General features: G+C 37.7%; 1 protein-coding gene across 1 annotated transcript; it reads left to right on the plus strand.

The window, feature by feature from the left end:
* Positions 1-2988: 2988 nt before the first annotated feature.
* Positions 2989-5136, plus strand: LOC139743832 (uncharacterized). The gene has a single exon (XM_071654287.1). The coding sequence runs from the start codon at positions 3054-3056 to the stop codon at positions 4989-4991; it is 1938 nt and encodes a 645-aa protein (XP_071510388.1). The 5' UTR covers positions 2989-3053; the 3' UTR covers positions 4992-5136.
* The last annotated feature ends 13100 nt before the right edge of the window (positions 5137-18236 follow it).

Below are 18236 nucleotides of genomic sequence, written 5' to 3' on the forward strand. Positions count from 1 at the left end.
TTTAGTTAAGACCATATTCTGAAAGAGCAGACTTTAAGCTTTAAAATGATGTATAACTCAAATCAAATATTGAAAAGAAAGCACAAACTCAGGAAAAGTGTGAACTGAGAAAAGAGGCTCTGAAGTACAGTGTCTATTCAAGCGCTTAATCTTTACCAAACCGTGCTGGCTGTGCGATGAATGGGACAAAAAACAGGAAGTAAACCACCAGAGTAACAACAATGAAGGGATTATCAGATTAAACTGTAATTAAGCATGCCTCATTAACACATTCTGTCCATAATTAATACCAACTTTCAAAGCAGTAGCATCATCTTTTGAAAAGTTATTGGAGTTTAAAGTGAAGAGTGTGGACAAGGTTTTTCAGAAATGAAAAAAGGATTCTAAAGACACACCTAATCACACTATTCTACCGAAAATGTTCGAGATAAACTGCTAAAAACACACTTTCCTGCCCGTTTTATGATACCAAATTTTAGCATAATGTAAAAGAAGACCCGATCTTTCAGAAAATATGAAAAAGTCAAGTTCGGCTAGGTTGACCCATCTCACTATATATATATATATATATATATATATGTGTCAGGAGAGAAATTTATCTTTGATTTTGCCAGTGAAGTGAAATTGAACTTGTCCTAGAAAGCCACTAGGTCAAACCACAAGAAAGTGACTGTCTGGAAATTCATATTAAATGAGACAAAGTAAAAGTAAAAGAATAAACTGGCATAGCAACAACATGTCTAGATCAGTCAAGTTCAGACAGGGCAGTCTCATGAAATGAGACAAAGCAAAAGTTAAAGAAATAGCATGGCAACAGCATGCCCGGTTTGTAGTATTATGTATTAATTCAGACTATAGAAATTGAGTGAATAGAGGTGTTATGTAATAGCTCAAATCCAGGTGGTGGCTAGGAATGTTCTCTAGCTCTGTTGAGACTCAGCTATGTCAGTGTCACTAGGGTGTTGGTTGTAGTTTATTGTTCACAAGTTCATGAGTAAAGATGTTATGTAACAGCAGTCTAGACGATGGCTAGACATATTGTGTAGAGTGTCAATAGGGCTATATTTAAGCATGATGATTGGATGATTTCTTTAGTGTAGGAAAGGCATGAAAAAGCAAGTGTATCGGAGTGTAAGGGACTTTAGTGTGAATATCTATGGTTAGGGAAGCTAATAAAAAGCTGAGTAATGTAGAGGATCGAGGAGAAATACTTTGATCAGACATCCAGCATAGATCTCCGCTTAGGCAGCAGTCGTTCTTCTGGGGGTTTTCTACGTCGGTGAGATGCGAGCTCCAGCTGCCGATAAAACTGAACTCGGACAGTTATGATCCGAACTTTGGAACGGAGCTCAATCTCCATTTGCCTGCTCGCCGTCGTTTGAGCTCGGGCATCGCAGATCAAGGCATGAGTCTGCGTGGTAGCAGGGACTAGTGAAGGCCGAGGAGCTGAGAGGACCGCCGATAGGGTAGCGTCTAGCTGAGTGGCCAAGTCAAGGGGTGCTTCCAAGAGACAAGCCAAGCGACTGTGCCGAGGTCGACGACGAGGGTATCGGACATCGATGACGACTGAGCCAAGCTGAGGGGATCACCAGTTCAGGTCATCCAAGATAACCTAAGTTATGTATTTGTGATTTGTTTCATATTATCTTTTATGCTCAATGTATTGTTATGAACGAGAAAGTTACAAAGATTTGAAATATTAAACTCGAGCATAACTGTATACGAACAGTTTGAATTTCCATTATTTCGGTGTCAGAGTAGCAGAGAGAAAAAAAAAAAGTCACTCACGTGACAATTTGGAGGTCCCACCGAGACACTGCTACCTGATTAGAAAAGGTTATTCACATACTCTTTTAACATGTTTTAGGCTTAAATGCGATGTTTGTGTTTCATTGAAATTTCATTGCTCAATCACACGCATTACCGTATTACTATGTGTTATTATTGTCGATATAATAACTGTTTCGTACGTTTGATCGGGAACATTACCCCAGTGTGAATTGTGCGAGTATGTCGCCTTACGTGACAGTTTGATTGAAGTTTTTCTCCCCAAGGTTATGCCCTTGGTGTTGCCTACTAGAGGCACATGTGTGATGTGGATTCGGGTATTGAATCTGTGTGGAGTGTTGCTCCGTTTTCAAGGTTACGCCCTTGGTGTTGCATCTTATATGCATGTTTGATTGATTCGGGTTTGTGTGCATGAGTCTATGTGGAGTGTTACTCCTTTTTCAAGGTTACGCCCTTGGTATTGCCGGTTAGAGGCAGTGTGATAGATTCGGGGTTTGCGTGCATGAATCAGTCTGTGCGGAGTGTTACTTTATTGCAAGGTTACGCCCTTGGTGTCGCCTGGTATAGGCATGTTTGGTGGATTGTAGTGTGGGGTTTGTACAGTCCCAAATCAATTGTATGCTCATTGGGAGATACAGCTCTAGTACGCTTTTGACAAGGTACTAGCGGTTTGATATGTGGAATGCTTGTTGAGTGAATTTCAGCTGTTTGCCATTTGCAATTGTATGCTCGTTCGGAGATACAAATTGTTGTTAAGTACGCTGGCTGCAAGGTAGTACTTTTGTCTGACTTTGATAGCTAGGTGGTAGTCAGCTGTTGTTTTGTACGACTACACGTTTGCTTAGTCTGGAAGTTACATAGTCAGTATGGCTAGTGTTGAGCAAATCAGAGAGTTCTCTTCATTAGGCAGAGAAATGGGCCTTAGTGGTGGTGAATTGAGTAGCTTTGTTTCAGAGCGATGCCAGGCAATCGAAGCAGAGCTTAAAGCTGAACGCGAAGCGCGTGAATCTGCCCAGGAAGCTGCCCGTGCAGCTGCCCGTGAAGCTGATCGTGAAGCACGCAAAGCTGATCATGAAGCACGCGAAGCTGAGCGTGAACGCGAAGCTCTAGAAAAGGCGCGCGAACATGAAATAAGATTAGCACAGTTGCGCATAGAGGAAGGAACAGCGAATGTTGGTAGGCACCAGTTAGCTGGCTTAAAGCTGAAAGTAGGTCGATTTGATGACGCACATGATAAGTTTGATGCTTATGTCACAAAGTTCGAAATGTTGATGAAAAGTCAGAATATCCCGGTAGACATGTGGGTGTTGTATTTGATTTCCAATCTAACAGGCAAAGCGTTAGATGTTGTGAATCGGATGAGTGCTGATGATCGCCAGAGTTATGCTACAGTGAAGCATGAGTTGATGTCATATTATCATCTCACTGAAGAAGGTTATAGGCGGAGTTTCAGATCAGCTAAGCCAGTGAAATTTGAGCGCCCAAAACAATTTGCTACTCGAATGAAGGGGTATTTTGATCATTGGGTGGAAGAGGCTGAGATTGGGGATACTAGGAAGGATCTAGAAGATTTGATTTTGCAAGAGCAATTTCTGATAGATTGTCCCAGAGAAGTAGTTAGGTTTGTCAAGGAACGAAAATGCAAAGATTTCAACGAGGTAGTTGATTGTGCAGAAATCTATGTAGAAGCTCACGGTCCTCATGCATTTTCGGGTGTACAGAAATCGGAAAGAAACCGATCAGATTCAAAGCCGGAAAGCAAACCGCCCCAACAAAATCAGGTCAAAAGGACTAGTACGTATCAGAAACCGGCTGATGCTCAGTCAAAGGCGGGAAAGACTATGGGAAATAGGACTTTTCAGGGCAGAGGTTGCTATATGTGTGGAAACCCAAATCACATGAGAAGAGATTGTCCCATGTTGTCTAGGCCTGCATCAGCTCAAGGTTTGATGGGTGCTGGGGAAGGTACGGCCTCAAAAGTAGACATGAATGTGGCGAATGAGGTGTCGCGGGGTGAGCCCGAGCCGGGAGTTGTTGGTTCGACGGCAGGTTGTTTCCTCCTTGAGAGAGTGGTCAACGACTTTGAGTGTGTAAAGAATGAAGTGGTTGAAAAAGGGGGAATGACATACAATGATGTCGCTGCGAAGGCGAATCGTATGCCGGTTGTGTCTGGAAGACTGATGCCAGATAATACACCCGTGTCTGTTTTGCGTGATACAGGTTGTAGTACGTGCGTGGTGAAAGAGAAATTGGTTAGAAATGACCAATTAACAGGTCAACATCAGGCAGTGAGGTTGATTGACGGTACGGTTAGGCGTTTTCCCGTGGCTAAGGTAGCTGTTGACTCGCCATATTTTGAAGGAGAAGTTGAAGCCGTGTGTATGCCTGATTGTTTGAGTGACGTAGTTATCGGGAATGTAGAAGGGGCTCGTGAACCGAGTGACCCCAATCTACATTGGGTCCCAAAGAGTGTTGTGTCTGACCCGGATGTAGAGGTCATAACCCCGGATATGGGTCTTGAAAGTTCAAATGATGGTGTAGAACAGGACGTCGAGGTCGCAATCCCGGTTGAGCTGGATGATACAGGGATGGCTGTTCAAACTCTTGCACAAAAGGTGAAGGATTCGAGGCCTTGTAAAGGTTTGACTGTTGCAGATCCTGTTGATAATGTGCGGTCGAGTGAATTTCTAAGGGAACAGAAAGATGACGAGTCATTGCGCCCTCTACGGCAGAAAAGAGGACATGTTGATAATTTCAAGTACGAGTTCGACTATGACTATGTGGCCGACGTTGATGGTGTTGCTAAAACATATCACATCAATTTGTTGAAGAGGTACTATAGTCGAGGTGAAGAGGTACCAGTGGCCAGTTGCTTTGAGATTGAGGGGGTCGAAGGCGATGAGGAAGTTGTTGAGGTCATGGCTGACGAGGAAGATGTGGCAGAGGCTGGTTCTGGTTGGAATAGGGAGATGCCCGGTATGCCTAGCGTAGTACAGATGGAGTTTGTTGACAGGGTAACAGTAGATCCAGTCCAATGTGGAATCTCGTTGACGACTGAACGACCAGTGCGATCTCCGCCTCATAGGGTACCTCAGGCTATGGAAGAGGAGATGAGCAAGGAAGTTGATTCCATGTTGAAATTAGGAATAATCGAGCCTTCTGACTCTCCGTCCATTGTGCTAGTCAAAAAGCCGAACGGCTGACCTCATGAGTAGATTGCTGTAACTGTTTATATTGTTGTTTGTAATGGTCCTTGCTTTTCCATTACATGTTGATGAGGTAAGGCTCAAAGAAAGAGAAGAACATAATGATGAAACACATATTTGTTGAGCTGTCATGAATAAAATAATGCCCATTTAAATGCAAATGTTACAAAAGCCTCTCTCTCTCTCTCCTATTTCTCTTACAGGATCAGCGAATCGCGATTATAATGTAGATGTAAAGGGATTAAGAGTAGGGAGTAATGCTTAAGGCTTGGTTTAATCTTACAGTGTACGTATTCAAGTATATATGAGGTATTAGAACACTAGGCGTACTAAGAGGTAACAGGTGTTAACCAGGTAGCAAGATTACATTTCAGTAGATTTTCATCCAGATAAACATGTAAATAGCAACAATATTATTTTGTTGTAAGGTTTGTGCAACATGGAAGTATAGGGAAATGAAAGCCAAAGTACGCACAAACATATTAGGATATCTGAGCAGGAATATGTGATAGTACAGATATTATTGGTAAAAGGTATCATTGTTGGAGGCAATGAAGATTTTGTGTATACATGCTTGATGGTTCTATTTTAGTTTTAGAAGACTTAAAGCTTATGCATTTGAAGATGATGTATTAAGTAAGCTATAAGGCCTTTATTAGGAATACCAACAAAGCAAAAGTTGGTTGTTAAAAGGCTTGGGAGATGATTATGAATTTGTTTCTCTTCAGAACAAGGATGGCAGAAGAGAAAAGGATAGTGTCATGCATGATGTATATATGCCGTTGATATTGCTGTCTATCAGTCTTTCTTTTGAACATATGCATATTGACATACACTGTGAATAGTATGTTGGTTGATTGAATAGCGTGTACCATAAATTTCTTGTAGGATATAATTTTGATATCCCAATTATATCTTAAGGTGGGGGATATTGTCAGGAGAGAAATTTATCTTTGATTTTGCCAGTGAAGTGAAATTGAACTTGTCCTAGAAAGCCACTAGGTCAAACCACAAGAAAGTGACTGTCTGGAAATTCATATTAAATGAGACAAAGTAAAAGTAAAAGAATAAACTGGCATAGCAACAACATGTCTAGATCAGTCAAGTTCAGACAGGGCAGTCTCATGAAATGAGACAAAGCAAAAGTTAAAGAAATAGCATGGCAACAGCATGCCCGGTTTGTAGTATTATGTATTAATTCAGACTATAGAAATTGAGTGAATAGAGGTGTTATGTAATAGCTCAAATCCAGGTGGTGGCTAGGAATGTTCTCTAGCTCTGTTGAGACTCAGCTATGTCAGTGTCACTAGGGTGTTGGTTGTAGTTTATTGTTCACAAGTTCATGAGTAAAGATGTTATGTAACAGCAGTCTAGACGATGGCTAGACATATTGTGTAGAGTGTCAATAGGGCTATATTTAAGCATGATGATTGGATGATTTCTTTAGTGTAGGAAAGGCATGAAAAAGCAAGTGTATCGGAGTGTAAGGGACTTTAGTGTGAATATCTATGGTTAGGGAAGCTAATAAAAAGCTGAGTAATGTAGAGGATCGAGGAGAAATACTTTGATCAGACATCCAGCATAGATCTCCGCTTAGGCAGCAGTCGTTCTTCTGGGGGTTTTCTACGTCGGTGAGATGCGAGCTCCAGCTGCCGATAAAACTGAACTCGGACAGTTATGATCCGAACTTTGGAACGGAGCTCAATCTCCATTTGCCTGCTCGCCGTCGTTTGAGCTCGGGCATCGCAGATCAAGGCATGAGTCTGCGTGGTAGCAGGGACTAGTGAAGGCCGAGGAGCTGAGAGGACCGCCGATAGGGTAGCGTCTAGCTGAGTGGCCAAGTCAAGGGGTGCTTCCAAGAGACAAGCCAAGCGACTGTGCCGAGGTCGACGACGAGGGTATCGGACATCGATGACGACTGAGCCAAGCTGAGGGGATCACCAGTTCAGGTCATCCAAGATAACCTAAGTTATGTATTTGTGATTTGTTTCATATTATCTTTTATGCTCAATGTATTGTTATGAACGAGAAAGTTACAAAGATTTGAAATATTAAACTCGAGCATAACTGTATACGAACAGTTTGAATTTCCATTATTTCGGTGTCAGAGTAGCAGAGAGAAAAAAAAAAAGTCACTCACGTGACAATATGTGACCGTGCACCTCAAAACGAACATAAAGTCGCACACACTGATTTTGCGCAAGGACTGAAAATAAATGAAATGGGTCAACCCAGCCGAACTTGACTTTTCCATACTTTCTGACAGAGCGGGTCTTCTTTTACATTATGCTAAAATTTGGTATCATAAAACGGGCAGGAAAGTGTGTTTTTTTTATAACAGTTTATCTTGAATATTTTTGGTAGAATAGTGTGATTAGGTGTGTCTTTAGAATCCCTTTTTCATTTCTGAAAACCCTTGTCCACACTCTTCAATTTCAACTCTAATAACTTTTGAAAGGATAGTGCTACGGCTTTGAAAGTTGACATTAATTATGGACAGAATGTGTTAATGAGACATGCTTAATTTCAGTTTAATTTCGTAATCCCTTCATTGTTGTTACTCTGGTGGTTTACTTCAGAGCCTCTTTTCTCAGTTCACACTTTTCCTGAGTTTGTGCTTTCTTTCCAATATTTAGATAGGTTAGGAGAGTCCATTTGAATTGAGTTATACATCATTTTAAAACTTGAAGTCTGCTCTTTCAGATTATGGTCTTAACTAAAAAGTCATGTCTGGCGACTTTTTGTTTGTTTTGAGGTGCAGGGTCACATATACAGAGAGAGAGAGAGAGAGAGATAGAGAGTGTTTGTGTGTGTGTGTGTGTGTGTTTGTAATCTTTGCCATCTTTATAACATTTTCTGACAAAATTTCCTCCATGGGAACTTGAAAATTCTCTACATTGTTTGTAGAAAAAAATTGAAACCGCCTACCGAGGTTTTAGGCGTGGACTGGTTTCGGCAGCATCGGCAGCAGCAACCCGCACAGCACTTGGAGCACGAGTCGTGAGTTGACATACGTGCGTGTAACCCACCGTAGCAGATAGCAACAATACCAACTACGAGCAGGTAGAAGGCTGTTGCCAGGATTAGCCCATCTATTACTCGTCGATCACCCTGTCAACGCACGAAGAAGAAAGAGATAATGAATTTTTGTTAAATAAGAACTCGTATGTTCTATAAAGTAATCAATTAAACTACATTTTGGTACAGCGGAACTACTTGTATATAGAAGTCTTCATAATGTTTTTCGTAAAGGAAATGTTCAAACGTGTGGGGAAGGATATAAAGAAAATAATACCGTGAATTCAAGTTAACGATTATGATTACAGCTTTTTTTTAGCATTATGAAAGAACACCTGACTTGCCTCTCTTTCAGGAAGAAAGGGGAATAATATTACACTTAGGGCACAATACATACCAGTAACTAGCCGGGATAAAAGTGTAGGTTTTGTTAATATAGTTTTCCATACCTTATATTTTTGTAGTCTTCCCTTTCAAGAGTGGATGCACGAAAAAAAAAATGTAACAGCATTGATAACTTTGAACTGATTGCCTAATTTATATTGCAACTTTACTGAAAATGATTATTTTCTGCTGGTATTGCTGTGTACATTCCGTCCACAGACATGTATACAAGTTTCATTTGATATAAGAGAGACACGTCGAGTGGAACTAAAACGAGCATAAATACGGGAAATATACAGAAAGAAACCACGATGCAAAGTCAAGCAAAAAAAAACAAAACAAAAAAAACTTTTTTTTTTCAATAGAAAGCCACAACGTCCAAAAACGTGACTGAGATTATTTTCCCCGCACCTGTTTTTTTTTTTCAATATATTTCCACTGTTCAAATGTTACCAAATAATATTTTGCCTGATTGGTTTTCCGTTATGTTTTGTATGAAGGAAAAAAATGCAGAATGAAATCAGGAAAAAAAATGCAGAATGAAATCAAATCAATTAAATTAGATCATCTTACGACAATTCGTCGTGGGCATGGCATATTATCATTAGCGCGCTTCCCTTTGCACGGCGAATTGTCACTAAACCGTATAGGAGTGCGCGTATCGTAGTGTTAACAAACATTCTGTCCTGCGCAGGGAAGCGCGTTATCTATATTCTGCCATGAGCACGATAAATTCTGATCAGCTTACCACGGAGTACCAGCAGTCATGAATGTAGCGGTAGGGCGTTGGAAAACAAATGTTGCTATTCCAAGCCATTTCGTAATACTCGAAAACCATTGCAATGCAGTACATGATTAACAGCGAGATGGACATGGCCACTCCGGCAGCAGAAAAGATTATGGACGATATGACCTATAGAAGAAAGAAAGACACACACACACACACACCCAAAAGCGTAGAATTTATAACTTAGATAAACAAGACCCTCACACACACACACACACACACACACACGCACACACACATATTATGTGTACATACATCCATTAATGCCTATTCGCATAGGATGACATTAGATGCAATATGACTTCCTCACCCCATTAGTAATTTCTTGAGTCAAAGTATCATAAAAATCATCATACAAAATATACATAATATTCACACACGCACACACATATTATATACAATATGCATGACAAGTTTGGTCATACAATCGATTAAGCGCTTTTCTGAAACATTTTGTAGTAAGTTTATTATCAGATAAAACAAAATGAAACATTCCACTAATACTTTTTTTTGTAACAATGATAATACGGAATATTATTTAACGTATGATTAAAATATCAATTGGTTGTTGTTGTTGTTGTTGTTGAGCAGCTTTATAATTATATCTCAACTCCACAAGAAATGCTTTAACTCGTTTTTGGATAGCGCTGAATGAATAATAAAGGTATAACACTGGCTCTGCACACGGTCGGGATTCTTGTACTCTTTTCTTTGTCAAATACATACACCACTCATGTCAGGCAATGCATAATCTACGAGGAAGAATGGTAAGGAATAAGGGGACAATGAAAAAAAAAACCAGTATTGATATTTTGTTTTGGTAAAAGAATATGCTCGTTCTTACACAGACTTGATTCAACAGCTGGTATACAGATACTCCATTTACAGGCACTTCCCTCAACCTAACATTCTAGTATAGCCCAAAATATATTTTTAATGGCCCGAAATAAAAGCAAAGGTAGTATCCGTTTTCACTCTTAGTTGCTCGATCGCGCAACCAAAAATAATGATAAATTTGGTGGCCCGAAACCAAATTTTCATCGGTGCCAGCCTCTCCCGAGCAACCGCGAATGTCGAGCAATGTACGTATGTATATGATATACAGTCTACAGATACGGTCTGTCTTTACAAAATTACAAGAATATTACATTATAAGACATACCGGTGATCTTCTCACGCCAAGTGAAGAGCAAATTCCGAGAAATCCACAAGGTGTGTATATCTGTTGCTCAGCAGAGTTTAAGAAAAGTACAAGTTTGTGCGCGTTAATTGGTTTCTTTTTTTTTTGAATCCCCCCTTTTCTTCTCTCTCTTTCTCCTAGGAAATGCCATGATAATTATATCAGTTTTTGTTTAACGTGAGAAACATTTGATATTAGTCAGATTTATTTCATCGTTTCTTTGCCTACACAAACATGGTCCTCCTGACCACTTCAACATAATTCATTCAAACAAATGCGAGTAGGGAGTGTCATATTTCATTTAATTTTACTAAATTCACATTTATTTTCACTTTTATTTATAAAAATTGAAATATATCAATGATTAGAACATAAACTGTCATCATTTACACAGTAATGCAATTCTTATATAACTTTGATAATCTTAAAGCATTATTTAAGGAACAGGATTAAAAATGCAACAATTTCAGGAAAATTTGAATGTGATAACTTATATTTATTCAAAGATATTTATTCCACTTGCAACATGTGGCGTACATCTAGAGAACAATGCAAAAAGAAGTGTATGGGAGCATTCTATGAATGGTTGCAAGAGCAGTAACTATCTATACGTGATTTTCAGCAGCATTGATTAAAGGTTGCTATTTTACAATGAAATTGATGGTTTCACATTCTATCAGTGCTTGACATATTGCAATCGCTCCTTCATAGTAATGCAGCCGAAATTATAATGTTAATAAATTCATGTTATTGGTGCTGTTGTGTTGATAAGGGAAAGTTTGGAATTTACTGTCGTATTGGAATTTTCATAGAGGAGGTTCGGAAAATCTATGTAGATGATAAATCATGATAGAGAGTCATTCTTACCACAACTGCGGACCACACCGGGGTTGCATAGTAAGAGTAGTATGCTTTGAGTACTATAGCCACAATACCACATATGAGCAAGACCATTGCACCACAAACGTGAAGAAGACCAGAAACCTAGTGAAATATTGACATTACACGGGTTCCAGATTTACTGGTCAACATCGAAACTTACATACATCCACACGCACACACGATTGAACATGCATATTGAAATTGTGTGTCTCAGTCATCAGTATCTTGCATTATATTTTTATATAAAAATACGTAATTACTTGATGTGTTACTATACATCCATAGAAAACTGCTCGTTGACAACCATACATAAGCGTCTGATACCATTGTATATAACTGTATATTTGTACTTTTTTATTTATTTTTTTGTTTTTCTCTTATGTTCCGGTCATTGTTGTACCCGTGCTCCCCTTCTCAATCTTAAACTCGTTTTTAACCGGGACCTACGCTCAACAAGCTCGCTTTTTAAGTAGGTTCCTTCATATTTCTTTAGCATTCATTCACAGATTCCAAACTGAACAGATCGACCACTATTATGTTTTACATATTTGCAATATTCTATGTATGTCATGTATTTCATTTAATTTTGTTATATTTGATGTAATTTTTCATCGAGAAATATGAAAATAAATTGAAATTGAAATTGAAATTGAAATTGTACTAGTTTAATCGAATCTTGGGAAAATCACATTAAAGTGAATGCAAATGATACAGGTCTTGGAATAAACCGGCTCTGTAATACATCAAGACATTATGTGTGCTTTCTTCACAAAAGTTGACCTAAACCAATGGCAGTACTTGCTATGTTTACAATAAACTTCCGCCCATGAAATTGTAATAATGGGAAAGAGTAGGTGAATATAAAGCCTCGCTATATTAGGCTATAGGAAAATAAACATCCATAATTAACATTGCAGAAACGGTCTTTGAAGTACTACCCCACAAAGTGTTTGGATGTGATCTTGGAAAATATTTATGTACTCCTGAATACCATTATTTCTTGTAAATCAGAATAGGAGGGAGAGAAGAATACGATGTGGAAATGTGTCATACCCGTAAGCCCATCTTATTCCGTCTAATCTTTTCTTCGTCTTGATCGGTTGGCATCATGGACATCGGGGGTTGTGGCTGATCAGGGGCTGCCATGGTCGGTGCCGAATTCATCTTTTGAAAGGATGTTGAGCTAAGCGAGAGAGACAGGTTATAATATTATTGTGAAAAAAAAATACATCCCCTGCTAATAATGGAAACTTTTTTTTTTCTCCCTAAAAATTCAAGGCATACAGTGGAATCCCGTTATCGACGATGTCCTTGTAACCGACAAGTTTTTCCCGTTTATAATAAATATTATATCGAAAATTTCGTTACAACCTGGCAAATGAATAATAAGAATCATACAGCAGATAATTTTTTGACCTGGATTGTTACTTCCTTGTATCTGGAATGTCGCTATAATCGTGTTTGTTATAACGGGAGTGCACTGTACTGGACTTGATCACATGGACAGCAAGGGGGAATGCATCGAGACTCATTGAAAATTAGAAGGTTTTCATATGTTGACCTGTGTTAATAAATCTCACGAAAGTACTAAGCATCCTCCTATCTCTATTGAAATCAACAGAATAATTCATTTATACGCTTCCTGCCAGGCAGAAATCAGTCATTTGAAATAGAAAGTCTCTTGAAATAAACGTTTCAACAATGAATGTGCCCTAATAAAGAAATATATTAAAAAATATCAACACAAGGTCTTACCTTAACTTTAACTTTCTCACAGTATCAGTATTGTCCGTCATATGAAGCGTATTCGTCTGAGTTGATATCGGCTTGTGTATCGAGTTTAGATATTGCCTATAAAAAATGTCGACCCTCCCTTATAAGGGTCGTTCGAGTACCCTTGCTTCTTCACAAGCAAACGCACACATGCACACACACACACACACAGACAGACGCATAAACACACACACACACACACACATACGCAAAACCACTCACACCCATCCCAACACACACACACACACACGAACCATATATTAATGTCTGTGAAATCTACTAGTAGTTTAATGAGAGACGATTATACTTTGCACCTCTGACGTACACCAGCAATGACGAGTGAGATAGCTAAGCTGTTCGATATATCGGTCTGTTGAAAGGTTAACGGACTGTCGAAAGCTAGATATACATAGGCATACTTACAAAGGGTGAGTGTCATTATCAATCCTTCTAATGTCAATAACATCATAAGTTTGTAATCCCAAGATTGTATAAGTTGTGGTGTAAAGAAAGCCAATATTTTCAGTAAACAGTTTTATCACAGTGAGCAGACGGTGTGTTGTAGTCTTAATTACTATTTATTTGAAGTTTCCTAAACCTTGAAGCAATAGCCAACAAGAATATCAAAAGGATTTAGAAACAGCCGATTTTTTGAGGTTCTATTTTTCGCCTATATAAAGATACGTAAAATATGTGTGTAGTATGGTGTTATGCTTTCTTTTTGATCATTAAACGACGATAACATAACCTTTGTACATTGCAGCGTATCAAAATTAGCATATTACGGAGATATTATTATACATTAGATACGTCTGCGTGGTTTGCATCAATATCTAAATCATTGGTTCATTCGCAATTTTGATTCTTATTACATATTTCGACCTCTGAGATATTTGGAATTATCGAAAATAGCTGAAAAATACATTTGAAGTATATTTAATAATGTTGTGATAACTTCAAAAACATTTGTCAAAAAAATAGGGCGATGTCATTACAAAAACGAATTTATTTCATTGTATTACTTTACTATGATTTCAGTTTGATTTCGGTTTGAGTTTGATTTTATTTGTCCATTTGAACTTATATAAAAATAGACACAATTACACATTACACATTACAAAATCAGAGAATTCTGATTCTACTCGAAACATAATATGGATACACAGGTACACAGAGGGCAATGACACATGTGTGAACAATATTTCGAGGTACAAGTGATGGAAACCATCATCAATAAGCGATGGGTAATTAATTTTCAATACTCTAACAACACTGAAAATGGTGTTTTCTTTGTTTGCCTTTAATGACCTCAATGTGTTCAATGAAGGCATTTATGTGTATATATCACACACACATATATTATATATATATATATACAAATAAACATATGTATATGTAGAAACATACATACACATGCATTATACTCATTCCTCTTAAAGATAATCATACGCTCACTAATTTGTAGATGGAAATGAAGATACTTTATATGCCAACTCGCAGCCCCTTTAATCATCAGAGTCACGTAACATCCCATGCCACTTCACTTTAAAATGTTATTGTGACAAATACGTGCATATCTCACAAATGAAATTTGATTTATGACACAAATAAAAAAAGGCAGTAATTAGCATGGCCATACGCTAGCTGGGTACATCTATTCATTTCAGAGGTACTAAATTCATGGTGATATCAAAAAGTGATTTTGTTTTATGCCACATTTATTAGATAAAACAGAATCTTCACCAATATTTGTAATAAATAAATCATTAACAATGTTCACATAATCCCTAGACATTACCAAGGCATTGCAGTGTTGAGTTTTTCCCTTATTTCCTTCTTTTGATTTCGTGGCTCGTTCAATTTTGTTTTTTATCGGTTTGTAAGCTGAATTCTTTTTTCGCTGTCTATGTGTTTTCTGACGGTCCCAGATGGTACAAGCTTTGGTTTTTAGTGAAACACTCCATTTGAATTCCCATCCTTAATCCTTAATTAACTTGTACTATATGCGTATGTATATATCTAAAAAATACCATTGATATTTTTTTTTTCATTTGTTACTCATTTTCACATATAATTTGTTAAATTACGTTTTTCTCTCTCATTTATTACAAATATGTTCTGCTTACACATTGCATATGATTTCTCTGTTTATTTGATGGAAATGAAAATGGATTTGAATCTTGAATCTTGAATCTTGAGTCTAGTCAATTACACCTATTGACGTTTATCTTCCAAAGCATGTACGGCATTGGCGTTTGAATGATGACAGGAAAAACACTAATTGCTGTAAAGGTCACTTATAATGAGGTCTTTACATTCTTTCACACATTTTATTTTGACTGACTTTACATTTAATATCTTACTGAGGCATAAATGTGACCATGCACCACAAAACAAACAAAAAGTCGCCAGACATAAATTTTTAGTTATGACCTTATTCTGAAAGAGCAGACTTAAAGCTTTAAAATGGTGAATAACTCAAATCAAATGGACTCTCCTAACCTATCTAAATATTGGAAAGAAAGCACAAACTCAGGAAAAGTGTGAACTGAGAAAAAAGGATCCAAAGTACTGTGTCTACTCAAGCACTTTAAGCTGTGCTGGCTGTGCGATGAATGGGACAAAAACAGGAAGTAAACCACTGGAGTAACAACAATGAAGAGATTATCAGATTACACTGAAATTGAGCATACCTCATTAACACATTCTGTCCATAATTAATGCCAACTTTCAAAGCAGTGGCATTATCCTTTCAAAAGTTATTAGAGTTGAAAGTGAAGAGTGTGTACAAGGTTTTTCAGAAATGAAAAGGGTAATCTAAAGACACACCTAATCACAATATTCTCCCCAAAATGTTCTAGATAAACTGCTAAAAAACACACTTTTCAGGCCGTGTTATGATCCCAAATTTCAGGATAATGTAAAAGAAGACTTGTTCTTTCAGAAGATATGAAAAAGTCAAGATCGGCTAGGTTGACCCATTTACTTATTTTCAGTCCTCACGCAAAATCAGTGTGTGCGACTTTTTGTTCGTTTTGTGGTGCACGGTATGTTCATGCGTGTTTCTGTTTTGTTTTGTTTTCATTTTTCTATTCACAAACCATGCACAAGTCGAGGTAAAACTATTGTTTATGATTTTTTCTTTTTCGATAAAGTATCCCAGAAACCATATAATCATACTAACAATTATACATTTTATCAATAACATATGTACACGTGTCCTTATGGTGCAAAAACAAACTAGTCTTGTAATGCATGCAAGATTACAAAAGCACTGGTTGTATTGCCACATGTAAATTTGATTTCTTTTTTTAAACATGGTCTGTCCCTGCGAGCTATGTGTTGAAGATGAACAGAGAAAAAGGGACTGTGTGAGCTGACGTTTGTGGGAGTGACCAAGTTATCGCACAAGCCCGGTGGCCATAAAAATATGGACTATAAATGGTAAGAAGAAACTTTAAACACAAACCTGCAGTCGTGCAGGATGACCTGTCTATTTGACCGCTTTCATTGACAGATCTCATGTATCTCAGTTAAGCATTAGTTTTCCGTCGTCATAACACTCAAACTTGGAAAAAGGGCACATTGTCATTGTTCATTCATGGCGTTTGTCAACACAATTGGTAAAATGGAAAGAAAAAAGAGTTCGCCCTTCCACACGACCAGAACAGCGGTCTCCATATTTGACAATTATTATATCGAATTAGCCCTGCATTTCTTTTTAATACGCACTGCATGATATCTTTTTTTCTGTTGATTTATTGCAGCGTTTAAATAATTACAACTGTAAAATTGAGAGTATTGAGAGTATTGAGAGTGAATCACACTGTGTGTGTTCAGTTTCCTGAAGACAATTCATATTTTCTCTCCAGGAAGTTGCTGTAAAAAACTAGGAGACTAGTGTGGTGGAGGCAGGCCTGGATTTGCGAGATAGGGAGTGGGAACGTCAGGCTGAGGGGCGAGTTGTTGGGCGGGAATCACGCCAAGAGCCTGTCCGTGAGGAGCCATGTTGCCGGGAACAAACTGACCGTTGGCTGGCCCCTGCTGTGTAACGACGTATACCTGCGGCATTTGGTATGCGCCAGCTATGTTTGAAACACCAAGGAATAGCAAGATATATAATATTATGTACCTGGGCTTGATATTCCAAAATCAGTCTCCCACACCGAAAGTATACATACAACTGAGATAACACAAATATTTATATATGTTATATATGTTTAATTGTGTGATCATTTTTTTTTTTTTGTTCTAATGGTAGGGAGTGAATTGATAATTTCTGAGCAATTAAGAAGCATGTTATTTTGCTCATCTATTTGAAATCTGAAAAGCAGGGCACTGGATATCTCATTTTGGAAATACAAAACGTGTGCGTTTACTTTAACTGCTGAATACACCCAAGAATCTCATACATTCCTTTGCGATGAAAAATTTCAAAAAGATGGTGCAGTGTCATGTCGTTAATTCAGAGACACTAATCACGCATGGGCAAGTAGATAGTGCATCCACACACACACACACACACACACACACGCACAAACAAACGCACAAGCACATATTGTCATTATGTATACACGCACAATATACTCTTTATCAATGTATTATAATCATATATACATATACACACTCCCCAAAAAATGAAACGCAAAGAAATCCCACAAGTATAAGCCGAGACTGAGCGAAAGTTACCTTGCTGGTAAACTTGTCCGTTGGCTGCATATATGGCCTAATGGAGTTCAAAGACAATAACAGACATAAATGTAATTGCTCATTTACATGTTTGCTGTCGAATATACAAGTATGAATGTACAAGTCGTTTAATCGTATTGACTTTTAAATTAAAAAAAAATGCAAAAAATACATCATTCACAAAATTAGATAATATGATACAAGGTTTTGTTTGTTTCCTTTCATTTTAATATTTGAGCGCATAACAAGGTTAATAGTGAAAGCCTGCTTTTCAACATGTCAATGCACGGATAAAACATATTGAAATATATAATAAGATACAATAAAAAAAGAAAAATATCTTAATCAAATACAACAAACAAATTCAGAAAGAAGGTGAATAGAATATACAATGTGATGACTAAGAACGAAATTACGAATTACGTCGTAAAATCAGATGATGAGAAAAAATGTTGACTTTTGATATGAAATATTGTTATCAAAGTAACAGTTAAAATTCTTCTTAGAGTTTTCGTGAAAATGCTGGATA

Source organism: Diadema antillarum, unplaced genomic scaffold, assembly GCF_040938485.1.
Source record: "Diadema antillarum isolate AM-2024a unplaced genomic scaffold, OU_Dant_1.0 seq00001111_RagTag, whole genome shotgun sequence".
NCBI lineage: Eukaryota > Metazoa > Echinodermata > Echinoidea > Diadematoida > Diadematidae > Diadema > Diadema antillarum.

Coding starts and splice junctions, on each gene's coding strand:
- LOC139743832 (XM_071654287.1), top strand. CDS start 3,054: ATGTTGATGAAAAGTCAGAATATCCCGGTAGACATGTGGGTGTTGTAT.